This window comes from Pan paniscus, chromosome 1, assembly GCF_029289425.2.
Source record: "Pan paniscus chromosome 1, NHGRI_mPanPan1-v2.0_pri, whole genome shotgun sequence".
Lineage (NCBI taxonomy): Eukaryota > Metazoa > Chordata > Mammalia > Primates > Hominidae > Pan > Pan paniscus.
Genome location: NC_073249.2, coordinates 200,149,558 through 200,176,161, shown reverse-complemented (window position 1 = coordinate 200,176,161; position 26,604 = coordinate 200,149,558). Strand labels below are relative to the sequence as shown.

Sequence of the window (26,604 nt, the reverse complement as noted above, 5' to 3'; positions counted from 1 at the left end):
TCTCCTGCCTCAGCCTCCCGAGTAGCTGGGACTACAGGCGCCCGCTACCACGCCCGGCTAATTTTTTGTATTTTTAGTAGAGACGGGGTTTCACTGTGTTAGCCAGGATGGTCTCGATCTCCTGACCTCGTGATCCGCCCGCCTCGGCCTCCCAAAGTGCTGGGATTACAGGCGTGAGCCACCGCGCCCGGCCTGGGTGTTATTTTTGTTTGAAACCTGCCACAAGCCAGACCAGCCTGGACTTTTACTTATTTTATTTTTTATTTTAGTTTTGGTGGAGGTGGTGGTGAGGGTAATTTTTAATTTATATTGAGACAAAATAAGCTGGGTGACTTATGCCTGAGGCTCTTTTTTTCACAGCTACTTTGGGGGAAAAAAGTCTCATTCAGAAATTAACATTTCTCAAAATGTGTTCCTTATTCTGAAATATAAATGACCCCAAATTGCTTAAGAGTTTGAGATGAGTGGGGAAAAGATCTAGAAAAGCATTTATAGTGTGCCAACCAAGTTTGAGGCCTCCTGGTTTGCTCCTTTGGGATTCTAGGTCCTTGGCAGTCACAGTTTTACCGCGAAGAGCTGTTGAATGCCATTCCGAGTTCATTCCATTTTTCTCCGTGTGTGCATCCAGTTCGTATTTTACAGCTCCCGTATGGGAGCCGGTAACATAATGAATTGCCTTGACTCTCGCTTCAATCCACTTTCCTCGCTTAATATGCAGCCCAAAGTTTTGCAGCTCGCTGTCAGATGGTAGTGCTAGACTTTCACACCGATCCCAAAGCCTCCGCTGGGGCTGTTTCTTAACACGGAGTTACAAACTTTAAGAACAGACAGCTCCAGACGGAAATCCACGCCAGGCTTTGAACTCTGCTTCTGGCTTCCGTCAACTGACATAGTTGCCCTTTTGCTCAAACTCGCAGCTCCAGTTCGCACTCGAGAGAGCTCTGCTGGGTGTCTGCTGCTGTGCCGCGGCGGGAACGTGTGGGGGCAACAACCTGGCGCTCCAGCGATTCTCCACGCCTTAGTTAGGAATCTAAGCAAACCCTCGCTAGGGTCCCTGGGCTTAAGACGACTTCTCCCACAAGGATTGGGTGGAGGAAGGAGCCGAGCCCGATCTTCTGTTTGTTTGTTGAGTTTTGTATTTCAGACATTTAGGGGAAGCAAATTGCGAGAAAGGAAGAGCTGTCTTCCCTGCAAACGTTTCCCTCTCCTAGCAAACCCTCCAGGCCTCGGTTCCACATTTTGCAGTTGACTCTCTGGATTTTAATAGGTTGTTCCCTTGTCCTCGGGCCCAATCCATGCACGCTGTGCAGCCGGATAAAATGGGAGCACATCCTCTGCCATTTTCAGCCGGTTTGTCCTGGCAGCCCTGCCCCCTTCCTTGGCTGCTCTGCCGCTGGAGTTAATACGCCCAGAAACTCCGCCTGATCCTCCAGGCCTCAAATCCAGTCCGCGTTTGCTAAGTGCCGTGCGGTCGGGGACGGCGATAAGAACTCTCCTGTGAGGGAGAGCTAGCGAGACTTTAGTCCGGTTTCCATGTCAACGATTCAGTCCATATTTGCCATCAGGCTGTTGGCCGAGGTGCTTTCGCGAGGGTAGCGCTGTCCTAGTCCTAGTTCTCCAATCTGCGCCGGGATTCCTGAGCTGCCTGGGTGTGGGGTTAAAAGGCAGGGGCCGTGGGGGAAAAACTCCACCGAAGGGAGGACCCACTGCCCCCAGCCGGGGTCTCGCTGCTCGGGCCAGCCACGTGCCCAGCTCCTCCCCTCCCCCGCTTTCCCGTTGCCACTGCCCCTAGGGAAAGCTGATGGGCCAGTTTCTAAAAAAGTTCCCTCAGCCCAACAGTTCCTGGGATTGTGGTGTGGGGCTCTAAAAGTAAAAGTGGAAGAGAACCCCAGTGAATTAAAAAAAAAAAAAAAAAAAGTAGAGAAATTCCACATTATCTCCTCCAACCCAGGTGGATAGATTTTTGTGCACTTTACCTTATTGCTAGAGAAAAATGGTGACTGTTTTCAAAACAGCTTGCCCACGTGTAGGGAAGGAGATTTTTGGCGCTTTCCATATTTCACAGCCATTGAAGAAAGGGGATGAGGGCTTTCTTTGGAGAGAAATCCATTCTAGCTTCCAGATTTTCACTGGGCTCCAGGTTTCCCATTACACCCCAGCTCTGAGGAAAATGGCAGAGTAATTGCATGTAAAAAAATCCTCATTTGTGTGCAGGACTCAGGACTGTTTGCCAGCTCAGGGGCAGTTGATTAAATAGCCAAGCTCTATTTATGAGGCAGCCTATAATTTGGTTTCTAGGACCTAATGCACCGGGGAGAGTTGTTGCCCCTGAGGACTGTGAGTGAAAAGAGGGCACTGGCCCATACCAGTCAGTCGGATCTTCTTGGTAGGCTGGTTTGGTTCTTGGCTTGAGGCCGGGGGAGGGGAGAAGAATAAAACTGTGGGATTTTTTTTTTTTTTAAATCTCATCACTCTTAGATTAACAGGAAGGTTTTGCCTTTCTGGTGTAGGATGCAGTAAGTTTTCTTGGTGAGAGAAATGAGTTCAGGCTTTGGAATTATTCATAGTGACCAGGGACATTGCCAGCACTCCCGGGTCCTGCATAATCTAAGATAATGCTCCTGTGGCCATGAAGTCTCCCTTTACAAAATCTGAGGGGGAAAAGAGATCCTGGTGTCTAGGAACTCTGGCCTGGGCCTTTCCCAAGGCAGCCTTGGGTCTGGTGAGGAGCTGGAATCTCCTCTGGCTTTTGTAGCCTGTCATATCAGAACATTCCAAGTCAGCCTGAGGAAGAAAAGGCTGCTGCTGGGATTTGGTGGAGCCTGTAGATCAGGAGAACACTGGAGCTTTCTGTGTATGTCGATCTTTTCAGATAAACCTGGCCTTCTACCCAACTCCAGCTCAATCGGGGTCTCTTAGAATGTAATGGTAAACTTTAAACAATCTTTACGCTACAGGATAGAAAACAAATCTGACAAGCATCCATTTTCTAAGTGACTTGTTGGACTGTGCCTTTTCTTCAAGGAGAAAATGGTTTCCATTTTCTGCATCTCTCTTCTGTAATGGTTTGAACACTCAGGTTCCTGCAGTCCCTGGAGCCTCTTCTGTGGGTTTTCAGTATTAGAAGGTACTGTCTTTGGAGACTGGGGCTACTGGTCATGGTAGGCTAAGTTTTCTTAAGAGGGAGTGAGAAACGGTGTTTAGGTTTTCCTGCTGGGTAACTGTTCTATGCTCCTAAAGCAACTTCAGTGGCCTCCATTTTAAGTTAGTGGTGAGATGATCAGTTTTGACTTCAAATCCATTTTGATATTCTGATCCCATTGTTGAATGTGCTCACAACTTGATTTTTTTTTTTTTAAAGGCAAGTAGACCGAAGGCAGCTTTGGTGACTCCACTTCTTTTTAAAGTCGCCCTCCTCTGCCCTCTGACTTTAAGTGACAGGCAGTTCCCTCCCCTCTCTTTCAATTCTGTAAAATGGGGATAATCCGGACCTCATGCCCCCAGAGCCTTGTAAGGACCGGCTAATGAGGGCAGGCGAGTGGGAAACGAATCGTCTGAACAATGATCAGTCATTCCTTCGGGCTTGCAAAGGGGGTAAAAAAGGCTGGGTCTTTAGCGGGGTCCGTAGAAGGCTTTGAAGACGAAAAGTGCTGTAGAGGTGCTAAGCAGCAGCCAACGGACCGGGCCCGCTGCCAGGGGGTCAGGGCTGGGCCGAGGCGGCCGCGGTCTCAGGCTCTGGCCAATTTTGCAGCCGCGGGTAAAGTTCACGCTGCCCGCTCCCCTCGGTACGGCCGGGAGGGGACAGACCTGGATAGGGACGCCGGGAGGGAGGCGGCGCAGGCTCCAGAGATGCGCGGGCTCCGGGCCGGGTTTTCTCCGAAGCCTTCGGCGGCGGCGCTGCCTAGCGAAAGCGGCTGAGGGCCTGCCGCCGCCGCGGCTTGTTCTCTCCCCTCCTCCTTTGTGAAGGGAAGGGAGCGAGTCCGTTCCACGGCCTGCGCCCGCTCCGCTCTCCACTCCGGGTTTGCCAGGCGGCCGCGACGGCGCTGGGTAAAATGGCAGTGCTGAGCCTCGTGTCGGAGTGAGGGGGACTCGGAGGAGAGTGGGGCGCTCTAGCCGCTCAGTCCGGCCGACCGCTTGCTCGCCCGCCCGCTGCCGCGCAGCAGCCTCGACCCAAGCCGCAGCTGGCGAGGGGAGGCAGGGCGCCGGGCTCGGCCCGCGCTCTGACTCTGGCTCCCGGCGCCCCGGCTGCTGCCGCGCGCCCTCCAGCCCGCCCGTCCCGGGTCCCCCTCCCCCCGCTCCCTCCCTCCCCGCCCCCTCCCCCTCGCCTCCCTCCCTCCCTCCCTCCTCCTTTCTCCGGCAGCAGAAAGCGGAGAGTCACAGCGGGGCCAGGCCCTGGGGAGCGGAGCCTCCACCGCCCCCCTCATTCCCAGGCAAGGGCTTGGGGGGAATGAGCCGGGAGAGCCGGGTCCCGAGCCTACAGAGCCGGGAGCAGCTGAGCCGCCGGCGCCTCGGCCGCCGCCGCCTCCTCCTCCTCCGCCGCCGCCAGCCCGGAGCCTGAGCCGGCGGGGCGGGGGGGAGAGGAGCGAGCGCAGCGCAGCAGCGGAGCCCCGCGAGGCCCGCCCGGGCGGGTGGGGAGGGCAGCCCGGGGGACTCGGCCCCGGGGCGGGGTGGGAGGGGGGGAGAAGACGAAGACAGGGCCGGGTCTCTCCGCGGACGAGACAGCGGGGATCATGGCCGCGCAGGTCGCCCCCGCCGCCGCCAGCAGCCTGGGCAACCCGCCGCCGCCGCCCTCGGAGCTGAAGAAAGCCGAGCAGCAGCAGCGGGAGGAGGCGGGGGGCGAGGCGGCGGCGGCGGCAGCGGCCGAGCGCGGGGAAATGAAGGCAGCCGCCGGGCAGGAAAGCGAGGGCCCCGCCGTGGGGCCGCCGCAGCCGCTGGGAAAGGAGCTGCAGGACGGGGCCGAGAGCAATGGGGGTGGCGGCGGCGGCGGAGCCGGCAGCGGCGGCGGGCCCGGCGCGGAGCCGGACCTGAAGAACTCGAACGGGAACGCGGGCCCTAGGCCCGCCCTGAACAATAACCTCACGGAGCCGCCCGGCGGCGGCGGTGGCGGCAGCAGCGATGGGGTGGGGGCGCCTCCTCACTCAGCCGCGGCCGCCTTGCCGCCCCCAGCCTACGGCTTCGGGCAACCCTACGGCCGGAGCCCGTCTGCCGTCGCCGCCGCCGCGGCCGCCGTCTTCCACCAACAACATGGCGGACAACAAAGCCCTGGCCTGGCAGCGCTGCAGAGCGGCGGCGGCGGGGGCCTGGAGCCCTACGCGGGGCCCCAGCAGAACTCTCACGACCACGGCTTCCCCAACCACCAATACAACTCCTACTACCCCAACCGCAGCGCCTACCCCCCGCCCGCCCCGGCCTACGCGCTGAGCTCCCCGAGAGGTGGCACTCCGGGCTCCGGCGCGGCGGCGGCTGCCGGCTCCAAGCCGCCTCCCTCCTCCAGCGCCTCCGCCTCCTCGTCGTCTTCGTCCTTCGCTCAGCAGCGCTTCGGGGCCATGGGGGGAGGCGGCCCCTCCGCGGCCAGCGGGGGAACTCCCCAGCCCACCGCCACCCCCACCCTCAACCAACTGCTCACGTCGCCCAGCTCGGCCCGGGGCTACCAGGGCTACCCCGGGGGCGACTACAGTGGCGGGCCCCAGGACGGGGGCGCCGGCAAGGGCCCGGCGGACATGGCCTCGCAGTGTTGGGGGGCTGCGGCGGCGGCAGCTGCGGCGGCGGCCGCCTCGGGAGGGGCCCAACAAAGGAGCCACCACGCGCCCATGAGCCCCGGGAGCAGCGGCGGCGGGGGGCAGCCGCTCGCCCGGACCCCTCAGGTACACAGCTGAGTGGGGAGGGGGCTGGGGCGAGCGTGGTCCTGGGGGTGGGTGGCGGCTGCGGTGAGCGGGCCACAGCCTTGGGCTCCCCTCAGTCCCGGGCCCCCACTGCTGGGGAGCTGCCATTGTCTGGCTCTTCTCTCTTAAAATGGCTGCCTGTCTGCCTTCCTCTCCTTCCCTCCTTCAGCCTTTGTGTTGGGTTTTCCCAGAGGTGTCTGCTCCTTTTTTTCCTCTCCCCTGGTCCCTTCGAACTCCAGGGGTCTTGATGGGGGTGCGGGGCAGAGTGTGCGGGGAAGGGCCTGGCCGGGGGTGAGGGGGTGCTGGGGGCTCAGGTTAGGAGTGTAGGCAGTGGTAGGAGCCCAGGAGTTGAATGAACGTTTCTTTGCTCACCTGCCGCTCCTCTCCGTCCCCCGGCCTTCCTCTGGGCCGCCCCCCATCTGTGCTTTCAAAGAGGGCCCCTAGAGCTCGAGGGGACCTCGAGGGGAGGGCAGGGGACTGCTTGGGAGCTGCTAGAGGCCGGCTGCGGTTCACCTAGGGCAGCCCGGGCCATCTCCTGTCTTAGGCTCCGCCGGCCCAGTGGCCTGGGCTTCTCCCTGGAAGTGCTGGTAAACAGCTGAGTGATTGGAGTAGTAAGTGCAGATTGCTTTGGTTTGGGATTTGAATTATGGAGGTAAAATCCTTCTGTCAAAGCCAGGAGACAGTTGGTCTTAGGTTGACATCCTATCTGTGATCTGATTGGCTCCCCATCTCCTGCTCTTGGCCATTTATAATTGCCTCTGATGTAATGGTACAACAATCCTGATGAGCTCATAAACTTTTACACTCTGCTTTTCTGCCAGTGATAACCCAAACTATCGCTGCCACTATCTGCCTTTTATTCCAGAGCTGAAATTGGCTGTGACCTTGAGGAGGGAGGTTTAAGTAGCAATACTGTATCAGCAGCAGCAAAGCCTCAGACAGCCTGCCCTTGTTACATTGTGCCCAAACAAAAGAGGAGGCAATGGCATTTTGCTTGTACCTTGGATTTATTTTGCTTGTTACGTTTTATGCAGCCTGAAATGAATTCTGTGTTGTCAGAACAGTAGCTGAGTTTTTTCTCTACAATGGGTTTGCTGTTTGTTTTGGTTTTGTGACTTTCCTGATGGTATAAATGACTTCTTTGATGGCTCTGAAGATGCATTTATCTTGAGTAATTTTGACACTGGTTGCTTTGCAGAATTGAAATGATTTTACTGGGCTTTTTATTGAGTGGCAAATGTGGGATCTTTATGGGGGGGCAGAAAACAGTTTTTGTTATTTTTTTTAGAACTGGGAGCTTTCTGAGGAATTTTATATTAGGTTCAAGCGTTCTGTTTTAAGGAAGACTGGCCTCATTCTTTGTTTACATGTTGAATCTTGTTAACACTTTCTTTTGTTAATTGAACTTTGGAATAGCAGCTTAATTTAAAGGGAAGCTGGTGTCTTTCATGATCTTGAGGGACTTTCTCCTAAAGGCTTGGTCTGGTGAAATTGTTTTTTCCTGGAATAACAAAAAGTCTAGTTTTCTGTTTTGTCATCAGTCATTTTAGAGCTTTGAAATAGAGACTGGCCAGTTTATTCGTTTGCATTTTAATGTATGTTCCACTTTTTTTCTTGTCTTCCAAGATACGAAGATACGACCTAGAATGACACTTAAGATTTGCTTAGAAATTGCAACTTCTGAGTACCTTGTTACACTATTCTATCTTGTTTTATTTTGTTGCTTTTCTTCCATCTTCATCATGCTCTGTCAGCAGTGCTTTTGGTCAGGGATATTGAGTATTCTGTGGAGTCATACATGTTTTCAAAGAGGGGGAAGCTCCATTCATCCCCTCCCAAACCCCTTGCGCTTTTGTGCTAGGAGGAAATTTTGTTCACTTACTAGCTGTATTCCCAGCCCATCCTAGAGCTACTTTACTACTCTTCTTTTGAGCTGGGGATTTTGAAATTAGCTGTGTTAGATGGTGGGCCTGGAGCTCTGTGCCTTGATTCTACATCTTCCATGATGTTCTGCATCTGGACAAGAAATAGGGAAATGTTACATTGTTTTTCTAGTGTCTGGAGGAAAAGTTTTGTCTTAAAGACAGCATCCTCTTGTCTCTGGGTCATCCTATAGTCTGAACCTCTTTCCCCTCATTCCCCTTGTTTTGGTTGGTTTTGGCTGAAAATTTTACTTTTCTTGAAAACTATTAGAATAAGTCATTTGGGGTAGTAAGTCAGGGTTCATTTAAAAGCAAAATTGATTTGAATTCTGCTGGTTTGGAAATATTTAGTCAAAGTTTTTAAAGAAAAAGCCAACTCTTTTGGTATAATGATTTTTGTTTTTCAGTCATTAAATTATGGAACACTTTCTGTGTAGATGATAGGAGAATAGATACAGTCCCTGTTTGGATGCCTGTCTGTGCTGTCTTTGGATGAATTTTCTGATCTCTTTTATTATCACTAGACCCACACAACATAGATTCCTAATTAATTTCAGCTCAGTTGTCTACTCCCCAGAGACCCAGGGAATGGGCTGGTGAGCATTCAGTTGTGTAAGAGACAGTGCAGCTTCCACTTCTGTGGACTGCTTCAGGTGTGTGGTAGTAGTCTAGGTGAGGGTTGTAGGTTCAGACTTTGTTCTGAATTTCTCTTTGCTACTTGATAAACCTCTTTTCAGACCATGATGCTCTACTCTTCAACATTCTTAAATTAAAAAGTCTTGCTCTGTCTCCATCTTTTCCTGGCACAGTCTTAGATTAAGAATATTTTGCAGAGACTTAATTAACACAGCTAAGGTGATAACGTTTTCATTTGACTCTGCGCTTATGAAATAAAGTTTAGGTAAGTGTGTGTATTGTGGCTATGTCTTTTTCACAGGACCTGGGAAGATCTTAGACAAACTTTTACTTTATTCCTTTTCATAAGTAGTGTATCTCAAGTGTTGAATCCCGGTACTGATGAAATAGTTTTAGGTTGCTTACACACATGAAGTTGATTTAAGGCTTTTTATTGGGACGCTTTTTAGCAATAATACTTTGAGAGTAATACCAGTTTACCAAGGTAAAAAATAAAATACAATAAATAGTCCAGGAACAAGTTGGATTTTATTGTAGAAGTTTGGTTGTTAGTTTCTACTATGGAAACATCAAATGATATTTCTGACTCCTGGGAAACAGATACAGGAATCCTAGATTTATTATGGGAATGCCTACTGGCAGAAATTCTAGGCTGGCTGAAATACAGGACTCTTGGAGCTCTCTCAAGTAGGAGGGACCAGGAAAACCACACTGAGATGGCACTTTAGTTGTGGGGGTTTCATGTTTCTCTACTGTTCATGAGAGAGCTGGGGTGATGAGGATTGAGATGGTGGTGTGAGAACAGAGAAAGCAGCCAGGACCAGGTTTGGCTTCTTGTGTATTGGGCCCTGTGAGGACTTTTTAGGTTCCTTTCTTTGTGTGTGACATGAGTAACCATGACAAGCAGCACCTGCTGAAACAGGATGTCTTGGATTGCATTAAACATTAATATGTTGGATTGACTCCTGTAGGTGTAATGTCTACAGTAGACCTTTTGCAAAGAGGTTAGTGAACTTTTTTAGAATGAGGGAATAGGCTAACAAAGTAATAGGCAGGGCTTTTTCCTGTTCCCATCCCTCAAAAGGTTGTATTGATTGGCTTCAACTCTCAAAATTCTAGAAGCAACTGAAGCTTGTAAATATGGTAAAAATGTGGTATTCAAATATATTGGCACCGAGTAGTTCTTTTCTGCCAGTGAGCTGTAATACCTGGGGCTTGAATGGAGTCCTGATTCCTGTGGCTTTTATCTCTGGGTTTTTCCTTGTTTAGATTGGTCATTATCATTACTGATGCACACTTAAGTTGTTATTACTGATGCATACTTGAGTTGTGTGTTGCGTTAGTGGTAAAGAGCACAGGACTCACAACAGGAGGAGGAAGGAGGGGGCTTAGGTTCCACATACAGCTCCAGATTAAGCTGTGTGACCCTGGGCAGGTCATTTGCTTTCTCTATTTTTCATTTTCTCCCTCATCAATAAAATGAAGTTGGTCTGCATGGCCTTCTCACTCTAAGATGCTACATATCTGTGCTTCCATAGCTGGCTTGTTATGAAGGCAGCTTTCTGTACATAAATCAGGGGTCTTGAGACCATCTTTCTTCCCCTGGGCTGAAGGAACTCAAAGCTATTTTCTCCTGGGATTCACAGGAACAAGCTCTGGACAGTTGGGTGCCATTGTGGTCTGTGGACTTTTACAGAAAAAGCTCTACCAGACTGTTGCCTTGAAACTGTTAATCTGTTTGTCATTAGTCATTCCACCTGGCTGGTGGTTTTAAAACACTAAATAGTCATTGGAAAGTTAGGTAGATTTCATTAAAGCAAGACTTGAAAAATAGTTGCTTCAGGATCCCCAGGAGGCTTTTGCACTTGGGGTCGGGGTGAGGAATGGATATTCATAAGTTCAGTGTTGATATTCTGCTGCTTTTGGGGAGGGGTAGGGAGAGAGAGGGAGCATTAAGCTCTCCAGACTCCTGGTGTTTGGGCAGGTCTAGGTCTGGTTTGGGCAGTTGGTTGTAATCTGAGTGCCTGGACTTGCCCTGTAAGTTTTGCTGAGAGAGAAGCAAATGTTCCTGAGACTGGAAGAGGAAAAGCTGCGTTTCAGGGTCAATTTCATAGGTGCATTTGTTGTTTCTCATAGCTATGGTTTAAAAAACTACATGGTGTGCTTTGCACGTGGTCCTGGAAATGCTATTCTTTCTCTTCTCCAGCACACCTGAATTTCCATTCTTTCTCTTCCTGGCTTAGTAGTTTAGAAGTGTAATTTAGGTATATTAGAGAAAGGAAGCTTCCCTTTATAAAGGAGGGAAAAGGGTAGAGGGAACAGTGTTTGATAATTCTGTGCTTGACACAGCATCTTCTATCGTCTCTGAAGGAACCAAATGTTTCAGAGCTTTGTGTAAATACTTGCTGAGCTGTCAATATGTACCCAGGAGGTTTCTGTAGTAAGATGTAAACTGTTCTATAGAATGTTTGACAGGCAAATTAATAAACAGTTTTCAAGCAAAGATAATGCTAGCCTCCTCATGTGGTGGAGTAAAATAACATTGGGGAAAAAGACTTGGGGATAGGAAAAGGGTAGTGCTGGGGGGCAGTGAGTGTGGAGATAAGAAGTGATCTAAAAAAAAATTGAAATGGAAAGATGCTGCCCTGGCAGTGAAACCTCTGTGGCCCTGGCTGCATGCTAAGTTCAGGGCATGTGGTATCCTGTTAAAGTCAATTGCAGTTTCATAGTGAAAATAGAAGTTTGGAAAGAAGATCCTGACTGTCAATAGTAAGGTAAGTATTACCCCAGACACTTGGCTTATGAGACTTTGAGGTTTAAAGGGTAGCTTGGTGAGATTATTTTTGGCTTGGGTTTGCATTTCTGGAATATTAGAAAGGAGAAAAAAGATACTGCAGCTTGAGTGTGATCTTTATCCTCAATTTTGCTGTTGTGCTTGGGATTATAAGTCCACTACCCAATGGCCTGGGTTTATTTATACAGTTTTTACTGGACTTCTGTGTATCACTTATGATAAAATTAATATGCCTTTACACTCTGTTCCTGGGTCAGTACAAGTCCAAATATTTGGGGACTCACTACATCTTACTTGAAGGATTATGTGAGTAGATACAGTCTTTGTTTTTGAAATTGCCATTTTAGGATTAAAAACATATCTGGGTTCCTTCAGTGACACATTCTTTTTATGGAAGAAGAAGAAGAATCTATGAATATTTTAGCTGTCTGTCTGTGGTCCTCTTCTTTGGTAGCCTTGTGAGATGACCAGATTTGCCTTCTCAGAATGTCTTTTTTAACTAGATTCATTGATTCTGACACCAGTTTTCTTTATAAGAAGTGTTTTTTACACCAGAGTCCTGGAAGTGCCCTTTTGACTTAGCTGTTTATATAGTAGCAGGGAATATGAATGTAATTATGGTCCTGACTATGATTTTTAGGTTCAGCTAACTTACTACCAAAGGCTATCAGCTTGTTTTAATACAAAACACAAAAACTTGGATTGGCACTGACATAGGTTGCTTAATATTGCATGGTCCTTTCTCAGTATGTTGGTAGTGAGGGTATTAGGAACTTCAGACTTATTGCTGAGAGCATAGTTTCTAAGTCAGAGAGATCTGGAAATTCCAATGGGGATGGGAAATAGCCCTGTGTGATTACACCAGCTAGGTACTAGGAAGAGATTTAAAAGGTAGAAACAATATCTCCTTCAGAGGCATTTAGTTTTCTTAGGAAAGCATGCTTATGTGCACACATCTGGAAAACTTGAAAAGCAAGGTTTCATAAATGGATGTAGACCACACTAATTATGTGAGCTGAAGGAATTAGAGGAAAAGGTTCAATCAGTTTGGCAGGGTTAACCTGGGACAGCTTTTCAGAGGCTTTTCTTGTGTAGCTAAATGTTCAAGAAACTTAGAATACTAATTTGCCTTTTCATAATGTTATTCTTAAGTTCCATGGGCTTGATAGAATCCACATTGCACATCCATCTCCAGACCAGTAGCTGTCTCAGTGTTCCAATGACTTTGAGAATTTGGACTCTAACCATAAAACTCCCTGAAAGAGTGGTTCCAGGGTCTTAGTGGTTCTTGTGGTCAGGTAGAGCCTTTGGTACAGACTGTTAAGTTCTTGGCTAGTTCAGGGGCACTTTTCTAGTAAATTTGGATTTGGAAGGTCATGTCACCTTCAGAGTTGTGTGCCCTGGACAGCTCTGTAGTAATGGTGCTTCAACTTTGTTGGTGAGTCTGTCTTGGCAGAGTTAGTTGACCTTTCTTAAAACAAGAGCCACGAAGTAAGTATCTGTTGGGACTCTTAGGCTGCTATTTCTGAGGAGCTGGGAGCTGTGCTCAAGTCAAGTTGCTTGTGTTAGACCTTATATTGAGGTTGATGGGTTAGGTAAGCCTGCACATACGCAGTCTGCCCATTTATTCATAGAAATGGCCTTTAATACTGTTTTTGGCCGGGCGCGGTAGCTCACACCTATACTCCCAGCACTTTGGGAGGCCAAGGTGGGAGGATTGCCAAGCCCAGGACCAGCCTTGGGACCAGGCTATTAACATAGGGAGACCCCATCTTTACAAGACACAAAAATTGCTGGATGTGGTGGTACGTGCCTGTAGTCCCAGTTTACTTAGAAAGCTGAGGCAGGAGGATTGCTTGAGCCCAGGAGGTTGAGGCTGTTGTAAGCCATGATTACGCCAGTGTACTCCAGCCTGGGCAATGGAGCCAAGACCTTGTCTCAAAAAAAAAAAAAAATTTGTTTTTTATTAGGTTACTATGGCCAAGCAGCTAACAAATGCTGCTCACCAATGCTTAATCCTTGTGGAGCCTCTGGAATATAGTGATTTTGGTTTCTTTACCTGCTGGTCGATCTGTGGTTGGGCCTTGGCACTTCACCGGTCAAGGAACATCAGTGGATGCTTAACAGCTGAAGATGCATGGCGTGTCCAGTGCCAGGCCACTGTAATGCTTCTACCTGGAGAAGGATTGGTTACACTACTCCAGTACAGAAGTACTGCAATCCTTTTTTTTTTTTTTGAGATGGAGTCTCACTTTGTCACCCAGACTAGAGTACAGTGGTGCAATCTGGCTCACTGCAACCTCTGCCTCCCAGGTTCAAGCGATTCTCATGCCTCAGCCTCCTGAGTAGCTGGGATTATAGGCTTCCACCACCATGCCCGGCTAATTTTTGTATTTTTAGTAGAGGTGGGGTTTCATCATGTTGGCCAGGCTGGTCTTGAACTCCCAACCTCGGGTGTGATCCACCCACCTTGGCCTTCCAAAGTGCTGGAATTACAGGTGTGAGCCACCGCGCCCGGCCTTCCCCCCCCTCCCATTACTTGAGTAATGGTCCATGACCTGCTGAAAGTACTGGAGTCTTGGATAAACATTCTGGTTTAGAAATACCTTTTCCACTTTTTTTGCCTTGCCATTTTGGCATTTTGCAAAAGTGGGTTTTCAGTTACTCAGAATTGGGCACCATAGTTAACCTCCTATGGATTACAGGTATTTAGGGGCTTGAACTCTGATCAATCCCAGGTTTTAGAGGAATCCAAGTTCGGGTGAATATTGACTTAGTAGCCTTGAGTATTCTTCCTGAAATTACCCCTCCTCTCCATTTAAATGGATGAAATTAGTTTTTTACTGAATGTGAAGGGACATCTGAATGAACTTCTATTTGTTTTTGTTAGTCACTTGTGCATAGCTGGAATATTATCTTGGGACAGGTTGAGTCTATTTCCCAGTGGCTTCTGCATTTTCTAAGGGTGGACTGGAATGGGAAGAAGTCTAATGCCAAGAATGCATTCCAACATGCTGCAGAGTAGGAAATTTGATCCCTAAAATGTTGACTTAGTGTTGGTCATGGTACATATTAGAAATCACCCAGTAATCCAGGACAGATTTTTGTCACCCTCCAGGAAGTTATGTTGATATAAATACTAAGGGGCTTTGGGTACTGAGCTAAGTGCTCTGCAGGCCCAAAGCGCTGCTTGAATTGCTACCCATATGAAGAGGAAATGTGCCATGTGCCTTTTTTTCTGTCTTTTGCATTTGGGCTTCCTTATGGCTTTGTTGCTTTTATGTTCCCAAGTCTGCAAAGTTAGATATTAGACTTCCTCCTCCCTTGGCACTGGCAGATTCATGATTTTCCATGGCTCATCACTAGCAGCCAAGATTTTTGTATGCTTTTCTCTCTTAAACTTGTTCGTTTTCAGCTTGCTTGTTTATAGGCATCTCTGTTAAAAGGAACCCTTCTTTTCCCCTTAAGATCTAGCACCAGGGGTGCTTGGGGGTTGGTGTGATATCAGTCAATTAAAAGCCCATTTGGTGTGTGCTTGGTGTTTTTATTTTGCTCATGTTTTCTTTAAGGTCACAACGTGCTTGCCGGGCATGAGTGCCTTTGGGCCCGGCTGTTTACTCTCAACTGCCGTGTACTTTGACTTTAAGAAAAGTGCAAATTCAGCCACGTGGTAGAGGGATTAAAGGCCACATAGTGTTGGATGCTTCCTTTTGGAAGAAACAGATATATCTTTGGGCTCTTCTTGCCCAGTGATTTCTCCTGTCTGGGGTAGACATTGTTGCTTTCTGTTGTCCTTAGAGAACAGGGCAGAAATGCTGGGAATTGGTTTATTACTGTGTCTCTTTGGCAAATATGTATGTCTTTTTCTCTTGCCCTTTGGACAACATTCTGTTCTGGTCCTAAGGTGTTGGAGTTCACAGGTTGATCTAGCGTTATGTGAAACTCTTGGTAATTTAGGTTTGGATAACCGGCTTTTAGTCTCCAGATTTCTAACATTGTGCTTGTTTAGGAATTTAGGCTTCTAAAGAGAACCATATTACAAAGCTTTTGGGGAACAATTCTGTAGGTAGTTTATCTGTTCTTGGGTCACAGATCCTCACCAGGATCCTGACTTTTTTTTTTTTTTTTTTTTTTAGATGGAGTCTTGCTCTGTCACCCAGGCTGGAGTGCAGTGCAGTGGGGCGATTTCAGCTCACTGCAGTCTCCGCCTCCTGGGTTCAAGGGGTTCTCCTGCCTCAGTCTCCTGAGTAGCTGGGACTACAGGCATGCGCCACCACGGCTGGCTAATTTTTTTTTTTTTTTTTTTTTGAGATGGAGTCTTGTTCTATCGCCCAGGCTGGAGTCCAGTGGTGTGATCTCGGCTCACTGCAACCTCCGTCTCCCAGGTTCAAGTGATTCTCCTGCCACAGCCTCCCGAGTAGCTGGGACTACAGGCGCCTTCCACCACGCCCTGCTAATTTTTGTATTTTTAGTAGAGATGGGGTTTCATCATGCTGGCCAGGCTGGTCTGAAACTCCTGAGCTCGTGATCTACCCGTCTCGGCCTCCCAAAGTGCTGGGATTACAGGCATAAGCCACCACGCCCGGCCTAATGTTTGTATTTTTAGTAGAGATGGGGTTTCACCATGTTGGCTAGGCTAGTCTCGAACTCCTGACCTCAGGTGATCCGCTGGCTTTGACCTCCCAAAGTGCTGGGATTACAGGCGTGAGCCACTGTGCCTGGCAAGGATCCTGACTTTCAAATGATGGCCACCATGCATTTGAGTACTTATTATTGCTAAGCATTATGCTTAGTCCTCTTGATGAATTTCCTAATTTAATCTTCAAAACTGTATAGGAGGTGGGTTCTATTATTAATCTTCCTCTTTTACAAATGAGGAAATAGAGTAAGATAAGAAATTTGCCCTAGGGAAAATAGCTGGTAAAAGGTAGAGTTGCGTTTGTCTGACAAGGTAGACAAGGTTTGTCTGACTCTTCAAAGGTATTACAATCTAAAATACTAATTTTGCTTCTCCAAAATAAATTACTCAGGCACCAAGATTGTTTAGGACATTATTTTTAAAATAGCCTGAAACTCTTAAATGGGGTGAAAGACTGAAAAGCCATTAGTTAACAATTTGACATCGTGCCTAGAGCTCTGTCCTGTCATTCCCTTCCATCCCTTCCATTTAGGGTTTTGTTGTTTTGGATTTCCGATGAATGGCCATGGCACTTGTTTATAGCTGCCTTGTGATTCCATTGGTGAGAACTGGCAGCATCTGGTCCTCTGGTCCCCAGTCCTCTCTTTCTCAAGAGGGATCTTTTGGGGTTGAGAGTGAGATTCAGCCTTTAAGATACAGTCCTTCACTTTTTTTTTTTTTTTTTTGAGACGGAGTCTTGCACTGTCGCCCAGGCTGGATTGCAGTGGCGTGATCTCGGCTCACTGTAACCTCTGCCTCCTGGGTTCAAGTGATTCTTCTGCCTCAGCCTCCTGAGTAGCTGGGATTACAGGTGCCCGCCACCACGCCCAGGTAATTTTTTGTATTTTTAGTAGAGATGGGGTTTCACTGTGTTGGTCAGGTCCTGAACTCCTGACCTTGTGATCCACCCGCCTCGGCCTCCCAAAGTGCTGGGATTACAGGTGCGAGCCACCGCACCCAGCCAGAGTCTTTCACTTTGATCTGAGTGAAAGTGACTTGAATTATGAAAGTATATGCAGAGTGATATTACTTTTCCAGAAACTTGGAGCACTTGCTGAAGAGGCAGGGATTATTGTCTTTTTTTTTCTTGAGATGGAGTCTTTGCTCTGTCGCCCAGGCTGGAGTGCAGTGGCGCAATCTTGGCCCACTGCAAGCTCCGTCTCCTGGGTTCACGCCATTCTCCTGCCTCAGCCTCCCGAGTAGCTGGGACTACAGGTGCCCACCACCACGCCCGGCTAATTTTTTTGTATTTTTAGTAGAGATGGGGTTTCACCGTGTTAGCCAGGATGGTCTCGGTCTGCTGATCTCGTGATCTGCCCGCTTCGGCCTCCCAAAGTGCTGGGATTACAGGTGTGAGCCACCGTGCCCAGCGGATTATTGTCTTAATTTGCCACTTGGGGGAAATGAACACATAAAGTTGAGTGCCACATACAAAGTTTCATAGCAGAGTCATTTCTAAAACCTAGGTTTAAAGTTCTCTTAGGGCAGTATGACTTTAGGTAAGTCACTTCTCTGAATCTGTATTCTCAACTATATAATGAGGAAAAATATCTACCTTGAAGCTATGGTAAATATTAGATATGTGAAAGTACTATTCATTTATCAAATACAATTCTAACATGACTCCTGATTGGTCAATCCCACAACTATCTCTCCCACTCTCCAACCGTCCTTTTCAGAAGCAAGCCTCCAGGAGAGTTGATACCACTATTCCCACCTTCCTCCTGTGCATCCACCAATCTACCTCACATTCTCCTCCCCTGCACCCAGCACCCCTGGAATGCTACCACCCTGCTCCAGCCAGGAGGCCAGAAGGGTGATGTAGGAAGATTGCAGCACTACCATGGAAGTTCTCAACAGCACCCCCAACCCAGGACCCCAGGTTCCCACTGGCCCTGCTTCTCAATTCAGGAGAGATAGAATTGAGTGGTTAAAGCTAGTATTGGTCTTTACCGAATTCAAAATTTTCTCTAGTTTTTAGCTACATCTGAGTTACTGTAATGCTTTTTTTTTAAACTAAAATTTGTTTAGAGACAGGGTCTTTCTGTGTTTCCCAGGCTGGAGTGCAGTGGCTATCCACAGGCACAATCATAGCCCACTCTCAAACTCCTGACCTCAAGCAATCTTCCTTCCTCAGCCTCCCAAGTAGCTGAGCTACAAGCACATGTCACTATGCCAGCTATCAGGGCTAGCTTGCTTACTTTTTTTTTTTTTTGGAGACAGAGTCTCACTCTGTCGGCCAGGCTGAAGTGCAGTGGCATGATCTAGCACACTGCAACCTCCGCCTCCTGGGCTCAAGCAATTCTCCTGCCTCAGCCTCCCGAGTAGCTGGGATTACAGGCGTGTGCCACCATGCCTGGCTAATTTTTGTATTTTTAGTAGAGACGGAGTTTCACCACGTTGGCCAGGCTGGTCTGGAACTCCTGACCTCAGGTAATCCACCCACTTTGGCCTCCCAAAGTGCTGGGATGACAGACATGAGCCACCACACCCGGCCTATCAGTGCTTTAAAACACACAGGCCGGGTGCGGTGGCTCATGCCTGCCATCCCAGCACTTTGGGAGGCCAAGGCGGGTGGATCACAAGGTCAAGAGATCGAGACCATCCTGGCCAACATGGTGAAACCCCGTCTCTATTAAAAGTACAAAAATTAGCTAGGCGTGGTGGCGGATGCCTATAGTCCCAGCTACTTGGGAGGTTGAGGCAGGAGAATCGCTTGAACCTGGGAGGCAGAGGTTGCAGTGAGCCGAGATCACACCATTGCACTCCAGCCTGGGAGGCAGAGGTTGCAGTGAGCCGAGATCACACCATTGCACTCCAGCCTGGGCGACAGAGCGAGATGCCATCTCAAAAAATAAAATAATACACACACACACACACACACACACACACACACAGCACTTGTTGTTCCAGCTTGAGAAGTGGATTAGTGCAGTGGTTCTCAGTGTGGTCCCTAGCCACCAGCATCAGCATTACTAGGTCTTGTTAAGAAGCACAGACCCTTGGCCAGTCCTATCGAATCCAAAACTCTGGCAATATGTTCTAACAAGTCCTCTAGGCCATTCTGATGAATACTGAAGTTTGAGAACTACTAGATTTATACATTTACACTCAACTGGGCTGCAGAGTATATCCAAATTACCTGAGGGGCTGCTTCTAAATTATACCATAGATTGATGTTTTATGTCTATGTGCCCTCCTATGAAAAAAGTATTAATGAGTGGAGAAAAGGTTAAAATGCTTGAGGCTAGGGGAGTGTGTTAGTTTGCTTGGACTGCTGTCACAAAATACCATAGACGAGGTGGCTTAAACAACAAACATTTACTACTTGAAGTCCTGGAGGGGGAGAAGTCCAAGATCAAAATGCTGGCAGATCGGGTTCTTGGTGACAGTCATTTTCCTGGCATGTAGGCAACTGTCTTCTGTCTTCTTGCCGGTCTACCACCCCAATTAGTGCCCTCTTAGCCTCTTATGTCTCTTGCTCTTCTTTTTTTTTTTTTTTTTTTTTTTGAGACAGAGTCTCGCTTTGTCACCCAGGCTGGAGTGCAGTGGTGCAATCTCAGCTCATTGCAACCTCCGCCTCCTGGGTTCAAGCAATTTTCCTGCCTCAGCCTCTCGTAGCTGGGATTACAGGTCCACGCCACCACGCCCGGCTAATTTTATTTATTTATTTATATATATTTTTTAGTAGAGACGAGATTTCACCATGTTGGCCATGCTAGTCTCAAACTCCTGACCTCAAGCCATTTGTCCACCTCAGCCTCCCAAAGTGTTGGGATTACAGATGTGAGCCAGCGCCCCCGGCTCTTGCTCTTATAAGGGCACTAAGCCCATCATGGGGGCACACCCTCATGACTTAATCTAACCCTAATTACCTCCCAGAGGCCCCACCTCCTATTAATAATACCGTAACGTTGGAGGTTAGGGCTTCAACATTAATTTCAGGGTTTCATAAACATTCAGCCAGTAACAGGAGAAGAAAGAAAATACTTTTGAGATGGACCTTTACTGGTGCAGTGATAAGTTCTAGTCACAAAACACGTCTGCTTGTTTATAGGACTTGGGGGCTCCCTGCCTTCCATTTCTCTTTCTCTTAGTTCTTCGGCAATATGGCATGAAGATAATCTGGACCTGTGGTCCTGGGATTTTGATGAAGGTGGGAAAGGTATTTTAAGATCTTGACTGGCAGGGCATGGTGGCTCATGCCTGTAATCCAAGCACTTTGGGATGCTGAGCTGGGCGGATTGCTTGAGCCCAGGAGTTCGAGACCAGCCTGAGCAACATGGCAAAACCCTATCTCTACAAAAACAAAAAAATCAGCCAGGCATGGTGATGCGCGCCTGTAGTCTCAGCTACTTGGGGGCTGAGATGGGAGGATCACTTGAGCAAGGAAGGCTGAGGCTGCAGTGAGCCATGATGGCACCACTGCACTCCAGCCTAGGTGACACAGCAAGACCTTGTCTATATACAGAAAAAAAAATAGGATCTTGACTGTGGTGGTCTCCAAGTATGGCCAATACAGTACACTTTTCCAAGAAAGTGATTCTTGAAAATGCCACTTAAAGGTCAGTGTTGGAGCACTAATTAAATGCCATGATGTCCCTTTTGCCTGTGATGGCTGTCTGATCTGAGAACAGGGCGTTGGGTGATTTGGTGTTCTCACAGTAAGCCTTTATTGACCTCTCTCCCTCACCCCCTACTTCTTAGTGGCCAGTCTGAGTTTTGCTGTGAATTCCTTTCCTTGTGTCTCTTCTTGTGAAGTTTTAGTAAATAAACCCTGTAAGTAGGCCGAGAGCAGTGGCTCACACTTGTAATCCCCGTGCTTTATGAGGCTGAGATGAGAAGATTGCTTGAGCCCAGGAGTTCGAGACCAGCCTTGGCAACATAGCAAGACCTTGTCTCTCTTAAAAAAAATTTTTTTTTAAATTAGCTGGGCCTGGTGGCGTGCACCTATTGTCCCAGTTACTTGAGAGGCTGAGGCAGGAGGATCACTTGAGCCCAGGAGTTCATTGGAGGCTGCAGTGAGACCTGATTGTGCTATTGGACTACATACAGCCTGGGCAACAGAGCAAGACCCTGTCTCAAATAAAAATAAACCCTCTAAGTAGATTCCTGAACAAGCCACCTCATCTCTGCAGTGAATGAGGACTCTCTGAGGGGTGGACATTTGAGCCAAGACCTGTCTCCGGTTGTATAACTTAATGAATAAGGATTGTGCTTGGCACAGATGTGGGAGTTACAGAAGTGGTCAGGTGATAAATATTAACAGTTTGAAGACCAAGTGAAGAACCAGTGTTCTAATTCATTTGGACTTTCTGAACACCTTATGTGGTTTCTCTGTCCTTCCCATTAAAAACAAGTATTCTGCTACCAGGCCTCTTTTTCCTCCTGCCTGAGAAGCGTAGCTGTGATCACTGGGACCTAGCTGCAATGAAGGCAGTAGTTTCCAGGAGGAGACTACAGTTTGATCTGTGATTTCATATTTGTATGTACAGATGAATACTTTAGTAAGGAATCTTATGTTTGTGTGTGCATGTGTGTTTTAAACTCTATCACTTTTAAGCTTTATTTTCTCTGTTCTTGGCTTTTTCTTTTTTCCTTTTTCATTTTCTCCTTTGATGTCTAACTCTGCATTAGTAGAATGCAGAGCACATGGAAACTCCAGTAACTTTACCACACCAGAGCTGGTAAAATGGAGATACAACATACACCAGTTTCAGACTAACATCATTTTGGTGAAGATTGATTTTTTTTTTTTTTTTTTTTTTTTTGGGGCAGAGTCTTGCTTTGTTGTGCAGGCTGGAGTGCAATGGCGTGATCTTGGCTTTCTGCAACTTCCACTTCCTGAGTTCAAGCAATTCTCTTGCCTCAGCCTCCCGAGTAGCTGGGACTACAGGCGCCCACCACCACACCTGGCTATTTTTTTGTATTTTTAGTAGAGACAGGGTTTCACCATGTTGGTCAGGCTGGTCTTGAACTCCTGACCTCAAGTAATCTGCCTGCCTCGGCCTCCCAGAGTGCTGGGATTACAGGCGTGCGCCCAGCCGGTGAAGATTTTTAGTATCTGCTTTCCTTTCTTGGAAAAGCCTGGCTAACTAGAGGCAGGAAATGTCTATGTCTGATTAACTAATAAGTTCCTAAATGGTCTCTACCTCTTCTCATTTCCCACTTTATTGTCTTTGGTCTGGAGACAGATTCCTTCATCTGTTTTTTGGGGTTCTGTTGACCCAGTACAGATTTGTAACATTGTTTTTCTTTACAGTTTGTCATTTCAATCCTCTGCTTTCCCAATGCCACTTTGAATTGGCTTCTTTAAAACTCCAACATAAAACCTCAAGTGACCAATATGTGGTCTCATTATGGTATTTTGGGTTAAAATGAAATTAAGATAGCTGGGCTCACCCAGCCAAACACATTCACAAAAGGGAAATTTTGAGGCATCATAGACTGTGAAGTGGTTAGGGAAAAAGAGAGTTAAATGTTGGCTAGTTTAGAATGCCAAGTGTCCATCCCAACTTGGTTATACTGGCCAGAGATAGCAAAGAATAGAGACAATAAGGTTCTGAAAAGACAGCTGGTGACTGGTATGGCCCTGTATACTCCTGGGATAAATCATGAAGTGAGGGTCTCCTGTACATACTTGTATAGTTTGTATAGACAGTGGTGTAGATGAGGTTGGTATGTACCAGCATACTTTTGGAACTTTGAGAAGAACTGTAGAATTTGTAGTACTCTGGTTTTCCATCCAGGGAATTGCTGACCTTAAAACCTGAGGATTTGGATGCATCTATAATCTTTTTTGTTTGTTTGTTTTGTTTGTTTGTTTGTTTTTTTGAGACGGAATCTCGTTCGGTTGCCCAGGCTGGAGTGTAGTGGCGCAATCTCGGCTCACCGCAGTCTCCGCCTCCTGGGTTCAAGCGATTTTTCTGCCTCAGCCCAGCCTCCTGAGTAGCTGAGACTACAGGTGTGTCACCATGCCGGGCTAATTTTTGTATTTTTAGTAGAGATGGGGTTTCACTATGTCGGCCAGGCTGGTCTCGAACTCCTGACCTCATGATCCACCTGCCTCTGCCTCCCAAAGTGCTGGGATGACAGGCATGAGTCACCGCGCCGCATATATTATCTTAATAAGGTTGACTATTCCCTGGGCCGTTCTTTAACTTATTTAATTGTGCCTGCTATAGTTCAGAGTGGACTTAGGGGGACCTAGTGAAAGACTGGTATTTTGGGGAAGTAGTCCAAGGCAGCCCTAGGAATTAATGAAATAAACAGTGGCATTGCTGCTGCTTCTTGGTGTTTTTATCAACATACAGTACTTGATTGGATTGATGTACAAGCATGATAACAAACAGAATCCCAGACTGCATGTAACTTCAGTTCCTACAGCTCAGTGATCTGTCACAGATATCTTCTTTGGCGGGATATAGAACTATGTATTAGAGAAATTTAGCATCTTTTTTGTATAACTGAAAGACCAGCCCAAGTTTGCAGTTGTAGATAAAATAAAAAGAATGGGAGAAGTTAGAGAAAGAAAACGAGGCTTTGAAGTTTTGTGGCTAGGGGCAGTTTTTATCTTTATTTACTTTGTTTGTTTGTTTGTTTTTAGCACTTATCTGCAAATCAGTTTAACATGGAAGAGGGAGGAGTATTTTAGAAACTTCTGATCTAGAAACTAGATCAGAAGATGCATTTAGAACAAAAGTTGGAATGTGCACACCTGGGTAAAGCTCTGTAAGGTTACTCTTGCCCCTCCATATATTCCTTAAGTGTACCATATCACTTAATGGTAGGTAATGATAAGTAGGGCAGAAAACATCAAAAGGACAGCAATATTCAGTTGGGCATGTGGTCCATCCATACCAAGGACCTTTTCCTAGTAGAAGCACCAGAGGATGGTCTGTGGGAGGAAGTACCTTTTTCTGATTTCAATCTATATCACCTCACATGGGGACAAAGTTTCTAATTTTTGAGCATATATAGGGATGCAGTATACCAGTGTGTCTTTGCGTACCATGAGGATTTCCTAGACTTTGATGATATTTTCCATTTCTCAGGAATTTTTAGGATAAGAACTTTTTAAAGTTCACTTAATTGCCCAGTCCTGTTGTTGAAATGTTGTTTAATTTAAAGCATAAAATATGCTGGGGAGAGTGGCACACGCCTATAATCTCAGCTACTGCAGAGGCTGAGGCAGGAAGATCACATGAGCCCTGGAGTTCCAGGCCAGCCTGGGCAATGTAGGGAGACCCGTCTTAAAAAAAAACATAAAATAGTTGGGCCTTGGCAATGTAAGAAGTCATATGGCAGAATCTTTTTTGAAAAACCTGTGAGTATCAGGCTGGGCGCGGTGGCTCACGCCTGTAATCCCCAGTACTTGGGGAGACTGAGGTGGGCGGATCATGAGGTCAGGAGTTTGAGACCAGCCTTATCAACATGGTGAAACCCCATCTCTACTAAAAATAACAAAAATTAGCCAGGAGTGGTGGTGCATGCCCGTAATCCCAGCTACTCAGGAGGCTGAGGCAGGAGAATCGCTTGAACCCGGGAGGCAGAGGTTGCAGTGAGCCAAGATCGCGCCACTGCACTCCAACCTGGGTAACAGTGAGATTCCGTCTCAAAAAAAAAAAAAAAAAAGAAAAAAAAACCTGTGAGTATCTGCCACATGCTAGTTGCTTACATTAATGCAAAAACACTTACTGAGCTTCTACAGTGAATCAGATAGTATGTTATGAACATAGGATTCATAATTCCTGCCTCCATGGAGTACTTTCTAGTGGGGAAAAATATGTAAGCAGATAAGCACAAATAATTATAGTTACAGTTGTAATAAATGCATTGGAGAACAACACAACTGTTTTTTAAAATTTTTATTTATGCTTACCTTGTCTGATGGGTGGCTTTGTAGTCTTGAGCTCTTAGGATGGGTGCTGGTCAGTTCTGAGTCCCTTTCCCTCTAGGGTCAAGTTTTATAGGAAGTTATCCATTGAGGCATGCTGGGCTAGAGTTCATTGTTCCTCAGCAAGGCTCTTCTGTTTTGTTTTTGTTTTTGTTTTACAGGGAAATGGAGTCTTACTCTGTCACCCAGGGTGAGGTGCAGTGGTCTCAGCTCACTGCAGCCACTGCCTCCCAGGTTCAAACCATTCTCCTGCCTCAGCCTCCTGAGTAGCTGAGATTACAGGCATGCACCACCACACCCAACTAATTTTTGTATTTTTAGTAGAGACAGGGTTTTCCCATGTTGGCCAGGCTGGTCTTGAACTCCTGATCTCAGGTGATCTGCCTGCCTCGCCCTCCCAAAGTGCTGAGATTACAGGGAGAGCCAACTGTGCCTGGCCAGGAAGGCTCTTCTTTTTGTGGTGCTATATTGCAGGACATTGGCATCTTGCTCCCCGGGTAATAAATGCCAGTAGCACTATAGAGTTGCTGTGACAACCAAAAAAGGCACTTTCATACATTTATTTCCAAACACTTCTCAGTGGTTGGTATTGCCCCGGTTGAATACTACTGGCTGTACTGTCAGGATTCTTGGAAGGAGCTTTGAACAAAATCCTCTGGGAGAATAGACTGAAAGTAGGTGGTGCTTGAGACTTGGACTGGCCAACCCTTTTGGTGTCTGACTTGTGTGTTCATGTTTTTTAAGTAGGTATTTTGAAACTGCTCTCAACCCCATTTTGCCATTTCTCCTATTGAGGGTGAAGAGAGAAGTATTGTGTGTGTGCTTTATGAACTGGCACTGTAACAAGCATTTCACATACTTACCATTTGAACTGTTTTGTATCTTTGTTAAACAGTTTTTAATCCCTGTTTACAGATGGTTCTGGTGCTAAGAGATAAAGTGACTTGCTCAAAAAGTGGTGTGAAACTATACTTTTTTTTCTTTCTGAAAAAGTACAGCCTAAATTTATTTGATTGTCAGTTAACCTCTAGTTGATGACTTTGGACTTCTGGTCTTAAGTGTATGGGACAGACATTAATTGTTCTACAAATTTCCAAGCTCTACTGCCAGAAACTTAGCACTTGTGTAGGATGATGATAGCTGCCATTCTGGATGCTAGAGGATACAGCAGTGAATTAAACATACACAGGACATATAGATTGAACAAGATAAATAAGTGAATCATATATATAGTATGCTAGTGATAACATGCTTGGGAGAAAAAGTTAATCAGGAACCAAGTATAGGAGTGTGCAGGGTTAAAATCTTAGAGGAGTTCACCAGGGAAGGCCACACTGAAGTGATATTTGACATGAAAGTGAGCTATACTAATATCTGGGTGAAGAAAGTATTCCAGGTAGAAGGATCTATGAATACAAAGGCTCTGAGGCTAGAGGATGCCCAGCTGATTTGAGGAACAGTTTTTTTGTTTGTTTTTGTTGTTATTTATTTTTGTTGTTGTTGTTTCTGAGACGAAGTTTGCTCTGTTGCTCAGGCTGGAGTGCAAAGGTGCAATCTTGGCTCAACGCAACCTCCGCTTCCCAGGTTCAAGCAGTTCTCCTGCCTCAGCCTCCTGAGTAGCTGGGATTACAGGCATGCACCACCACGCCCGGCTAATTTTTGTATTTTTAGTAGAGACGTGGTTTCTCCATGTTGGCCAGGCTGGTCTCGAACTCCCGACCTCAGGTGATCCGCCTGCCTCCGCCTCCCAAAGTGCTGGGATTACAGGCGTGAGCCACCGCACCCAGCCGTTGTTT

At 47.1% G+C, this 26,604-nt stretch overlaps 2 protein-coding genes across 3 annotated transcripts in view; one reads left to right on the top strand and one right to left on the bottom strand.

Moving 5' to 3' along the window:
- Positions 1-242: 242 nt before the first annotated feature.
- Positions 243-4,732, bottom strand: LOC134730832 (translation initiation factor IF-2). Its single transcript, XM_063606439.1, has 2 exons — positions 4,479-4,732; positions 243-4,351 (listed from the first exon to the last, which is right to left on the bottom strand). The coding sequence occupies exons 1-2, from the start codon at positions 4,730-4,732 to the stop codon at positions 3,613-3,615; spliced, it is 993 nt and encodes a 330-aa protein (XP_063462509.1). The 3' UTR covers positions 243-3,612.
- Positions 4,344-26,604, top strand: part of ARID1A (AT-rich interaction domain 1A) — an 86,188-nt gene continuing 63,927 nt past the window's right edge. Inside the window, exon 1 of one of the 2 annotated variants that reach the window (XM_008961658.6) lies at positions 4,344-5,864. In XM_008961658.6, the coding sequence (XP_008959906.3) occupies positions 4,731-5,864 (1,134 nt within the window). In that variant the 5' untranslated portion in view covers positions 4,344-4,730. The remainder of the gene's footprint in view (positions 5,865-26,604) is intronic. The other variant, XM_014344091.4, reaches the window with a different exon arrangement.